At 44.7% G+C, this 13,100-nt stretch overlaps 1 protein-coding gene across 4 annotated transcripts in view; it reads right to left on the minus strand.

Moving 5' to 3' along the window:
* astn1 (astrotactin 1) overlaps positions 1-13,100 on the minus strand; it is a 194,933-nt gene that overhangs the window by 97,433 nt on the left and 84,400 nt on the right. For all 4 annotated transcript variants that reach the window (XM_027011360.3, XM_027011363.3, XM_027011361.3 and 1 more), the window contains 2 exons: positions 10,179-10,316; positions 5,623-5,773 (listed from right to left, as the gene is read on the minus strand). In XM_027011360.3, the coding sequence (XP_026867161.2) occupies positions 5,623-5,773; positions 10,179-10,316 (289 nt within the window). The remainder of the gene's footprint in view (positions 1-5,622; positions 5,774-10,178; positions 10,317-13,100) is intronic.

The raw sequence follows: 13,100 nt of genomic DNA on the forward strand, positions 1-13,100 counted from the left end.
AGAGAAAAATGCAGCAAATTACCAGCTTATTATACAAACACTACTATGAAATTTCTTATGCTCCAAGAAGACAGAGAAGTGAGACAACAACTTTGCTGGAGCGGTTAAGAAGGTGCGATTCAAAATAATCTCAGAGGATAAAAACAAAAATTAAAAATTTGAAAATCCTGAACAACTGAGGCTTGAAATCAAATTTTGCAAATGGGTAGCTAGCTTTCAAAAGATTAAAACAGCCAGTCAAGTAGTAACAAATCCCTTTTAGAGGATCATATCATCTTTGTAAATCTAAAAAACACTTATCCAGCTAAATTATAGGATATTTAAATGGACAAACATTAAATGAATGCTAACGTAAATGATTACTTGTTGCTAGAATAATATCGGAACTCTGAGTTCTAACAGCTGTAATCTTGGCAGATATTTCAGTCTTACACTTCTTCAGAACACAAACATACAAAGTATTTTCAGGACATTTGAACTTGTCTGCACCTCTAAAGAGACAATTTTGCAAAAGATAAAACAAAAGAGAGTGTGTGTCATTAGAATGCATGGCTGTTTACAGAGCTAGCCGGAGTGCCGCACTGAAATCCCCACAATTCATTTTCAAATGCCAAACGTGCATCACACATCTCTACTGACTCGAAGAACAACAGCTCTCGTAAGAATCACACATGCTGCTCTTTCCCAAGCTGTCTCTGTGTCTGGCGGGAAACCGCTTCTTAGCCTGGGTGTCCATCAGTCCTTGTCGTGACGGGAGCTGGGAGATGTATTTCACAGTTTGCTTTTGGGATTATAGTCCAGAATTAGCATGCCTCTGCCCTGCCAGGAGCCAGACGTAGCCCCAGCACAGCAGATGTTCATGGAGATGGATCGAGTACCTTCAAATCCTGCCTTTCATCCTTGCAGTGGGTGGGGTGGGGTGGAGGCATCAGGGAGACATTTCCCACAGGCACTCTGGTAGTATCTGGAAATGCAGCACTGCTTAGCAAGGGTGGGGTCAGCATTGTGGTTGGCCAACATTGGGGTGGAGGCAACATTGGGGTGGGGCCAGCATTGGGGTGGGGCCAACATTGGGGTGGGGCCAACATTGGGGCGGAACAAGAAGTGGGTCTCATTAATTGAGGATGGGACCCATGGTGAAAGCCTGCTGCACACAGCACTACAGGTGGGACCTCTGTCATTATAGTGGATGAGCCAATGTCGAATCCTGCCTTAGGGAACAGTGTGTGTGGAATAGGGGTATCCAGGTCTGGCATCTGGATGAATAACCACCTGCCGGTATAGTTTCAACCTTAATGTTCTGACGCTGAGACAGTCCTGGGGTGCTTGGCTAGTTGGGTCAGGTGAGCTCGCCTGGGCTTTCGGAAGAACTGCTGCAGGGCTGATATCCAGACCGTGTCATTAAAACCGAATAAAACATTAAGCAGGGGCGGATCCACGAGCCTGAGGAAACGACAGAGCTTTGGGCACTGGCCCAGGAACCTGGGCGGGTTCATTTCTATCCCAACATAATGACCACGACGCCACCTTCACGTACGTGACTAACAAGCACAATGTGAGCGTTACTCTCTGCTCCTTTAATCCAGCCAGAGCTTTCGGGACAAACCTGAATAGTCACCGGAATCACTTCTTACCGGGTGATTGGCCAAGGCCGGAATCGAAGCTCTCCCGTCCTGTTCAGGTGCGGACAGAGACCGATTCCATGTCTGTGCAGACGGGTGGGCCGGTCAGACAGCTCGGCTCCGCCTCCCCTCCCCCTACGGCTCTAACCCCAGCATCACCAATCACGATAGAGGAGAGGGAACTAATTAATCACATCATCATTTAGCAATTATCAGACTTTACTTCCCAAAGAGTGCACCTCGGCCCTCCCCGGGAGTGCTATACATCAGCGAGGCAGGCTCCCGCCGGCTGCTGGATTAGCACCGCCGCTACACATCGCTGCTGCCTGCCTCAGACAAGGTGTTAATTGATTATGGAGAAACGGGCTCTCTGGGAGACAGCCAACGAGCTCCTCGGATCCCACGGCCCGGGGCGTCATTCACACACCCTCCGTCACCACGAAATCGCAAAACATCGAACTGCGGCGGCAACAGATGGAAGACAGAGGAATAGCAGCGACGGTGGAGGAGCGCGGATAAACCTCCAGGCAAAGCGGAAAGGGAGTTAGAGAACACACGGCGTGTTTCTGCATGGTCAGACGAAGCTCAGCATGAACGGGAGCTATGCCGTTACCCCGTGTTATGGCACAAAGCATCTATGTGGCAGAGACCAGCAAATTTGAAAAATAATGCACTCTATAATTGAAAATGTCTGAAATGGTAGCCATGATCAACACCAAATTGAGAAGCTCAAATGAAACGTATTGCAGAGAAACTCTAAACTGCAAACAGGTGAGAAAGCCCGGCCTATTACACGGGCTTACGGGGAAAGCTGGCAGTAATAGTATTAGCAAAAACGCAGCTATAATTGGTTCTGGGTTTTTTTAAGTCATATTACCCAGGGAGTGCAACTCTATCCCACGGCTTGTGCACATTAGCCGCTATCACATGGGGACCATAAAATATAGGGCGTTATTAAATTATATATATTTGATATCTGCCTCAATATCAGAACTAATTTAATTTTACATCAGCAGAAACTACGGCCGAAGTGATGTTTGGGGAAGCAATCGTAGTGTTATGTGGGAAAATCTAATATAATTTTATTATTTATTTTTTGTGAGAAAATGACTGGAAGAAACTTTTGATTAGGGGGAATATATATATATATATATATATATATATATATATATATATATATATATATATATATATATATATATGTGTGTGTGTGTGTGTGTGTGTGTGTGCGTGTGTGTGTGTGTGTGTGCGCATATGCTTACCTATTTATAAAATGCACTCCATGCAGAGTCTACACATCCTCCCGCCCACCGCCACCCACACACACACACACACACACACACACACACACACACACACACACACACACACACACACATGGCAGGTTGGGATCAGAAGGTTTTTTGTACATCAGTACAGGTAACCTCATACAGCATTGACCACTCAACCCATTACTGCGGCTCACTGGAGCCGAGGCCTGTTTACTGAGTCTAATAGCGCCCATCGAGAGGGGTGTCCCCCTCCTACAGACCAGGGTGGGGTGGGTGTCCCTCCTGCATGACAGGGATTTATAAGGAAGTTGATATTTTTCCTGTAAAATGTGGGCTTCTAAAATAACTTATTTACCTTAGGATTTCGCACAGCATACAACAGCTGCAAGAAAAATAAACAAATAAATAAATGAGTGCATATTAGCCAGACAGCTGTTGGGCCATACAAGCTTCCAGAAGCTTCTTTCCTGGCTTAAGAGTTCATGTGTTTTACAGAGTGGAAAGTGGTGATGTTTCACTCCCGTACCAACTACACTGGAGTCTGAATAGACACCTGGTTCTAGATCTGGTTTTACCAAGATAATTTACCTTAAGGAAATTCTTCAACAACTGTAGGGGATTATTCCAGTGTTCTGTAGAATACAAGACAAATCCATCAAGGTATTCAGAGGGCAGATATTCTGTGTATAATGGAATAAATGTGATTAGTATTCTGTGCAAACTATCAATCTCTGAGGTAGTGTAGCAATTAGGATAATGTACATCCAGTCAGGCATCACGGCAACAGAAACTCCACCAGGGCGATTCAGAACCTGCTCACATATTTATCCCTGTGTCCTGGACTCTCTGTCCTGGACTCTCTGTCCTAGCGTATTTTGTGATGATGGGGTGACTGCACAGACCAGAGTTACTCCTCACAGACTACAGTTACTCCTCACAGACCAGAGTTACTCCTCACAGACTTTAGTTACTCCTCACAGACCAGAGTTACTCCTCACAAACTACAGTTACTCCTCACAGACCAGAGTTACTCCTCACAAACTACAGTTACTCCTCACAGACTTTAGTTACTCCTCACAGACTAGTTACTCCTCACAGACCAGAGTTACTCCTCACAGACTTTAGTTACTCCTCACAGACTTTAGTTACTCCTCACAGACCAGAGTTACTCCTTACAGACCAGAGTTACTCCTCACAGACTAGAGTTACTCCTCACAGACTAGAGTTACTCCTCACAAACTAGTTACTCCTCACAGACTTCAGAGTTCATCCTCACAAACTACAGTTACTTCTCACAGACTACAGTTACTCCTCACAGACTACAGAGTAATCCTCACAAACTAGTTATTCCTCACAAACTACAGTTACTCCCCAGACTACAGAGATACTCCTCACAAACTAGTTACTCCCCAGACTACAGAGTTACTCCTCACAATCTACAAATACTCCTCACAAACTACACAGTTACTCCTCAGAGTACAAAGTTACTCTTCACAGACTACAGTTACTCCTTACAGAATACAGTTACTCCTCTCTCTCTCTCTCTCTCTCTCTCTCTCTCTCTCTCACACACACACACACAAGCAAAAAAAAACCCCTGCTAAATAACATTTAAAAATTCTGTGCAATATTTAGAATAATACTTCGACTGCATCAAGCAAACACAGACATCTGTTGTGTGCTCTCTGTGTGTGAGACATTTGTTTTACCGTTCGATATTCGAAGAATGTTCAGTGCACAGCTGAGCTGTCATGTGTCACAGCATGGAGACTACACACAACTGAGTGACAGATTTATGAAAAACACCTGCTACCTAGTCCTGATAGAAAAAAAAACTTTCATATTAAAATCACATAAAAATTCAAAAGGGGTTAAGTTAGAGGTTTGGGAATAACAAAGGAACGAGACTGAGGGCTGAGCACGGAGTGAGGATGGCATCTGTTTGCCACGGGTAACTGAAACGTCTGCCTGGCATACAAAAACAACCCCAACAACAAACCAAAAACAAAACAGGAGTCACACTCCTACAATGTCGGTGACGCTCAGGGCGTTTCGACACACCAGCCAGCGCAGACGCACACACCAGCCAGCGCAGACGCACACACCAGCCAGCGGAGACGCACACACCAGCCAGGCCAGCCAGACAGACCCATCACGACGCATGTTGAAGTGAGAAATCGAATACGTTAAGCACACCTCAGCCAGATGGCGAGAGGAACTAGACAGCCCGGATCATTACACGTTCGCTAAGCAACCCTGGGCCAATGAGAGGACAGGAAAAGAGAGGCAAAAAAATAAGTGAAGGCATACAGAATGGGACTCAGATCCTTATTACGAGAGAACCCGGAGAAAGGTGGACAGGAGCTCACGGGTCACAGCGCGATCGCGATTCTTCACTGGAATGACTAAAGACTAAACCCCGTTCCTCACCCGCACACCAGAAACCGGAGCGCCTTCCTGCTGAAGACCAGTACGAGACCACCCCCTTCACCCTCCAATCACAGCGAGCGGTGCAGTCGTATGTTAATCACACTGGCCAGTGAGCTATGGCAGAAACCTTCCAGTGTGGCTCAGTGGGGGGGCAGTGATAGTTTAGTGAGGATCAACACACTAATAATGAACAAAGAGAGAAAGCGAGGGAGTGCGTGTGTCAGAGTGATGACAGCAGGTCAGGGGCGTGGCCTGGTGTGGACTGGACCCTCGGACCCCGGGGGTTCTTGGAGACGCACCACGCAGCCTGTGGAGTCCAGCTTCCGGTCCGAAATGCAGCGGAAGTTTCGGCTACAGCCGCCGTTGTCCTTGGAGCAGTCTCGCACGGGGCCGAAGGAGTCCAACAAAACCTCTAGGCTGTCGAAGGACGAGGAGATCATCAGCTCCTCCCTGGGAATACACACACACCACACACACACACACACACACACACACACACACACACACCACACACACACACACACACACCACACACACACACACACACACACACAGCACACACACACTCACACACACACACACACACACACACACACACACACACACACACACACACACACACACACCACACGCCACATGCCACACACACACACACACACATACACACACACACACATACACACACACACACACACAATATTGAAAGAATTTTAGCTTTGGGGTTTCCCGAGGAGATATCTGACCGATAAATGAATTATATATTTACCACAGACATACGCGGACAGAATAACACATAGCAGCACAATAACCTCACAACCTGCTGGGTAGACCAAGAACATTATGCCAAGTTGTTTATTTATCAGTACTACACTATATATATATATATATATATATATATATATATATATATATATATATATATATATATATATTCTAGGATAAAACTTTGAAGCAAAATATTTTATTGAGGGTCAAAAAAACAAATATTCACATTCCTTGGCAGAGCTAAACTTGAGAAGTTGGCGGTTCTATACCCGGTTTTGGCTGTATGGACTGGAACTTTGCATTATGTGACTTAAAGCACTGAAAACATTCAAATATTGAAGTCATTCCTTTGAAATCTGAAAAGGCAGCAGTGAGGAGGAGGAGATCAGAAAGTGTTGAAGAGGCAGAGAGTCGTCGGGGAGAGGACGGAGCGTACGCGACCTCTCTGTGGCCCGCTACGCTTGGAGATTGCTACAGTAGAGGGGAAGGCATGTGGAATAAAAGCTGCTGGTATATGTGCATGACTCTAGCCTGCAGACAGAACACATGGCCTGTTTCTGTTTTGCAAATATAATGTCCTCGTTCACTATCCGCTGACAGCAAGAGAAAGCACTTTGTCTTGCAAAACAATTTGGCTCAGATACAGTTTTATAAATCTGATCTTTTGTCTCCAACCATTTCTGGAACGTTAATCCGGCCGAGCAGATAACTACAGAGGCGTCCTAAAGGGTTTGGGAGGTGTAATTGCATTCGGTAACCCATGCACCGCTTCCTCAGGAACAGCGAACACCTTCACTAACATCACCGTTGCAAAGAAGGATTTAATAAGGCCATGACCATTCCAGCACTGTAAATAAGATCGCCACCGTACCTGATGAAGAATAATAAATGAATCATATAGTGTCAACCTCATATCATAATCCACATGCAAACCCAGTCCTCCCAACACGGCTCAACGCTGGAGTGTGGAGACTCTTCATAGCCGAGCTCGTGATAGACCCTTTGGAGGAAAGATGGTACCTTAAAGGGCAGAATATATAATTACCGTCATGCCTCCGTAATGAGGGCACTCTAGACAAATTGAGACAAATCTTTTGCTGCGAACAAAACATTCTCTTCAGAAAGCGGAAGCCTTAATTAATAGTTCTGCAGACTCTTCTGACTAGACTTGGCACCTAACACATCACCGTGCCTTTCTGAGTAACAGGTGCAACAGGTGTGAGGAGGAACTCAACTTAGACTTCAATTATGAAGGCCAGCAAAGTAAAACTGTGCTGCAAATTCAAATGATTAAAAATTAAAAGTCCTTTTACCCTTTTTCCCTTTTACTCATTTTTTAAAATAATACACACAAAAACCTACAAAAAGGCAAATAGCCACATGAACATTTCAGGTGCAAATTTCCAGAACCTAGTTGAAAATATTGCACAAGCACAGCTAACTGTGTGTATGTCTGCTAAAGTCTTTGGATTTGATACAGCACTTACATTCTGCTTAAACAATGAACAGAGAGAAACCACTAGTAGTCTAATTTCCTTTAGAGAAGCTGAATTCTGACCAGGTCCGGCGTCCTGACTCGTCTCAATCTCAGCAGCTGTCAACATGGTTGACCGCGAGACGTCTGTCCTCACAAATCTCTGGATTACTGGCAATGGTTTACTTCATAATCAGACGGACGGTCATATCAGGTGACATATCAGGAGCGGCTCCATACAGACTCTCCAATGGTGTCCCGCAAGGAGTGCAGCTAGGTCCTCTCCTGTTCTCCCTTTACAGTTGCTCTTTTAGTGAGATCGTAGTCTCACCCGTTTTTTTCATTCTCTTTTTTTTTTTTTTCCTTTCAACCCTTCTGACATCCAGGTTACTTCTCGTATCTCGGCACGCTTCGCCGACTTCTCTTCATGGATGGCAGCTCAGCAATTGAAGCTGGATCACAGCAGGACTGCTGGGACATCATTGCTATATATAGTTAGAGATGTTATCTTATGTCAAGACCCCGGGGTCTCACCAGAGAACCTTCAGATCACTCCGACTGACAAAGCACACAACTTTGGGGTAATTCTGGACAACCAACCAACCAGTCTTTCTCAAACCAGCCATTCCTCCCCATGGAAGCTTGGTCAGGCCCTTGTTATCTCGAGACTGGCCGCCTGGCAGCACCCGGCAGGACTCCTCCTCTGTGTTCAACCTCCCAATGTTCTCCCATGCTGTGTTGCCTCCTCATACCTGGCATCAGCTCGCAGCAGATGTAAAGCACTGACGCTCGCCTACAAAGTGATAACTTGACCAGCTCTCACACACTTAAAGGCGGTAAACAGACCCTGCTCGAGTCTCTAATACTGCTCGACCAGAACCACCATCCGTAAAGACACGAAGAGGATGTCCATGAATGTCCATCGACGTCCATCGATGTCCATCGTCCATCGTTCTCTGCCCTGGGACCCAGGTGTTGGCATGAGCCTTCACTGGCTGTCCGTCTCCAAACGAAGACTGAAGACTCTTCACGGAGTCTCTCAGCACTTAAATATGCAATTTACAAAAAACAAACAAACAAACAAAAAAAACCTCAAAACGCTTTTACTGTTTTCTTTCCCAAGCCAGTCACGATGACGCTCACATAAGCACGTGTGTCTGATAGAGACTACAAAGACCTTCTGTGAGTCGCTCTGGAAAGGGGCATCTGCCAAATGCTGTAAATGTAAGTGTACTGAGAAAATTAAATGAAAATAGTGATGAACGTGTATTTCGAAGTGTCTTTCTTATCCACAGTGGGATAATACTAATAAAAGTCCTCAGACCTCACTTTTTAACGATACATACATCTTGATGCACAACAAAAATAATTTTGTAAAGTTCTGATCAGAATTGAAATAACTGTATGAACAAACAACAGAGAAATATCTGGTTGCCAAAGAGTCTGGACATTGAATATCTACACTTCACTCTTGAGCTGTATCAGAGACTCACTGCTACACTTGAGCAACCTCTGAGGAAGGCCATTTAAACATGTACATCACATGTTCAGCACCGGTCGGATGTCTTTATGCAGACCCATCGCACGGTGGAAAAAACCCGACAACTGAACAGTCAGCCTGGGGTTTAACAGGTTAACGTCACAGATCTGCTTTGCAAGCTCTTTGTGCAGTCAGTACTTGTTATCCCTGACAAACCTAGCCCACAGCACAGGAGGACCGTGCAAATTACTGCCAGACAAAGCTGTACGCGTGGCCCACCAGGCAGAGGCAATTTTCACCCAGCTGCACCTCCACAGCCCCGGACCGGTCCACCTCAGACTCCGACGAGCAGTAAGCCGCATTCCACACGCCTGCCTCTAGGGAGCCTGTAGCCTGGCAGGAGGGCAGCGTGGGCCATCCAAAGAACATTCTGGAATCCATAAGGATGTGATTTGAATCTGGAACACTCAGTTTCCCCTGACTGGCAAGCAGTGACCCGGAGACCCGGAGAGCCACGCCCGCGTAAACCCGCAAGTATAAACAAGGCTGTGTGTTGGGTGGTGGAGGAGTGTAAGAAAGCAACGTGATGCATATCATCAGATCAAGTTCAACAACAAGGCATGTGGACCGCATCACTCTGGCCGTACCCCCTTCTAATTAACATCAGGGAGAGAGGCGTGTTCCCTGGCCAACACGGCCTATCAAATGGGTCATGTCTGACTATTGTTTTTGTTATGACCTGTATTACTAAATACATCTATTTCTGCACCTCTGTCAAGGACGTTAGCCTTGAGCTATTACAGATTTCCTTCCAGCAACAGGAACTGAAGTTATTCTCCTAACGATGATGTGATCACAATAATAACGAATTTTGCATTAAAGCCAAATCAAATGCCTTTTCAACCTTGAATGACTGATGATTAATCAATAATTAGTACTTGCGATGATGAAACAAATGATCTGTCAATGAGCGATCGATATGTCATACTTCACATGGTCGCGGGCTGAGAGAGCCCAGAACTGCTAAACGGGAGAAACGGCTTCGCGCCGATCAGATATCTCGTTATCACGTTCAAATCTGGCTCCCTGCCAAGCATCGCTGCGGCCCTTCCGGTGGAGAACGCCGAAACCCCCACCTCACATCCACGGCGTCCTCCATGACGGTCATGTCCGTCTTGCACTTGGCGGAGGGGTTGATGGCCAGCTCGGCTGGCGGGATGACAAAGCTCTTGCTCAGGGGCAACCACATGCCCTCCCCCAGTGTGTACGTGAACCTGAAACAGAGAGAGGTGCATATGTGTCAGCCTGCAAGGCTCGTGAGCATAGGTCAGTCCCTCCTCTGCCTTAGGGACCTGCGGATGATGATAACAAATACACGCTGTGGGCTTTGTAGGGTACAGGGCAGACGCTGGCACTTGGGATTATGGCATATTCAAACTCGTCCTACTTTCAGTAATGCGTATGTAACACGTATACCTGACGGGTGCATATTACGGCTCAAAAAATAACATGCAAAGACTGAAATTGGACGGGCAAAAATTGTGTGTCAGATGCTGATGTCTGCAGACAACGGATTAATTACGTGCCTGTAGCAATGTAAACCACCGCACAAGTTATGATGCATTACGGGACAAACTGTTTCAGGCTCTCGGGTTTGGAGCAGTAAAGTAGCGTCTTCTCTAGAACATCCTGCAAGGTTTGCAGCACAAAACCGAATTCATTCACACAGAAGGTTTGTTTACATTGTGCATTTCACTGGATATTTTAAATACAATTTCATCTTAAATACATTTTAAATACAATTTCACTGGACATTTTAAATACAAACCTTGGCATGTTTAAAAGATCCACTAAACAGTGACACAATGGGGACAAGACTTTTTAAAAGGAATTAGCATACATCATCTACAAGAAAAGGTTCATTACATGGTCTACGTCACACCTTTAATCGCCACTTTCCTTCGGACCTTTAGCCAACTGTTGGATCAGAAATGATCAAATATTCATATCACCACCTACAGACATTAGTCATCCTCAGATTTCACTCTGGCCCGCCTACACATCAATACCCATATCTCACGGCTATCTACGCCAGTGTCCCCATGAGTCCACTCCACAAGATGGCAGCTGTCTCGCGTTCCGAGCCTTTCGAAGTCTGATAATCCGCTCCAGCGCTGGCTGTTGTGTAGTGGAAATTGTGCGTGGTGTTATGTAAACTTACAAATGCTGGGGGTTGTTAGGTCAAACTGGCTATGACACTCCCGGCTGTTTACAGTGAACAGCACAGTGAATTTTGCAAAATAAAAGTCCTCAGCGTATCAGTGTCCTGACCGACGCAGGCTATGTGCAATGTGTGTATGGAGATGGTGTTTCCTCCGTGTAAGTTAACTGGGATGAAATGTGTGTGGAAAAACTACTGAACTTTTATAAGTGTCCACTCAAGAGAGGCGGCTAATGTCCAGCCTGACAAGTTTTGCACATAAGGAGGAATCTCAGTCAGTCTCTAAGATAACTACTGAACTACTGACAACAATTATATGGATATAACTACTGATCTACTGATGGCAATTACATGGAGAGAACTATTTACACTGTATCGAGATATCTACTTACAATATCCATATGGAGATAACCAATAACAATAAAAAAAATAAAAAATAAAAAATAAAATTATAGATAGATAGATAGATAGATAGATAGATAGATAGATAGATAGATAGATAGATAGATAGATAGATAGATGCACACAGTACTGTGCAAAAGTCTTAAGCCACCTTTAGATTTGGTTGTTTTATCATTGGTGTAATGACCAGATATATTTATGTCTCTTTATTAGAATACAATGAGAAAATAGAGGAACTTTGTAAGTATAATTAAAAAACAGAAATAATTCAGTTAAACCAGCTTCTATAGGCTACAGTTGTCATGGTACGGCCCCTCCCCCAAACGTCTCCCCATGTGTGTTTGTGTGTATCTGTTCGTCCGTGTGGCCGCGCCCCCATGGGTCACACCTGTTTGTAATTATGCTTCTCATTTACATGTGTATATAAACCCCTATTGTTCTGTTGTGTGTTGTCAGAGTTTGTTGTTACATTAGCTACATAGTCTTTGTGCTCAGTGTAAATAAACGTATGTTTCTGTTCTACGTGACTCATCCCCGCATCCTGCTTAGCCTGACGAGTATTTAGTGTGACGTCCATTTACACTCGAGCCTGGATCTCTTAAACCTACCTGGGCCAGAACCTGAATGGAGTGGTACCAGAGGTTGACTTCAGAAAACGTCAGGAAAATCTCACCAGAAGAGTTCAAGATGTGTTTAGTGCCAAGGGATGTCACTGAGTTTGCCCTTAGACGCTGAATTGTTCTCTACACATGTCCTGCGTGTTTTGTTTGTACCTTAATAAAGAGACTAAAAAATAATTATACATGGGCATTATACCATTGACATGAACTAAGTTGTTGGACTAAGACTTTGGCACAGTACCACAGTACACACACACACACACACACACACACACACACACAAACAAACACATTTGAAGACTGAAGATGGGTCTTCTGTCTTCAAACGCAGACTGAAGATCCATCTATTTGCAGAATATTTAAAGAACAACTGACACTGTTCCCATATTGACTGACTAATTTAGTACTTATTGTACTTATTATTTATGTTGTTTAACAAACTCTAGCACTTATTGTTTATAGCACTTATCATTGTTTAAGATAGACCTTATGTATTTTGCACTTCTAGGTATCAGCATTCATCCCTGTATTCTACAGTATTCTAGTTCATTGGTATGTTTAATTCAAACCTACTATACTGTACTTGGACATATTCTATGAGTAAATGACAAAGCACTTTTGTAAGTCGCTCTGGATAAGGGCGTCTGCTAAATGCCGTAAATGTAAATGTAAAAATATGTAAATTAATGTTCACTAAGGTTTTAATCCTGTGGCAAGGATGTCAATTAAGTGTGTGTGTGTGGGGGTGTGTGGGGGTGTGTGTGTGTGTGTGGGTGTGTGTGTGTGTGTGTGTGTGTGTGTGTGTGTGTGTGTGT

This window comes from Electrophorus electricus, chromosome 20 (assembly GCF_041902795.1).
Source record: "Electrophorus electricus isolate QZ-2024a chromosome 20, ASM4190279v1, whole genome shotgun sequence".
In the NCBI taxonomy this organism is placed as follows: domain Eukaryota; kingdom Metazoa; phylum Chordata; class Actinopteri; order Gymnotiformes; family Gymnotidae; genus Electrophorus; species Electrophorus electricus.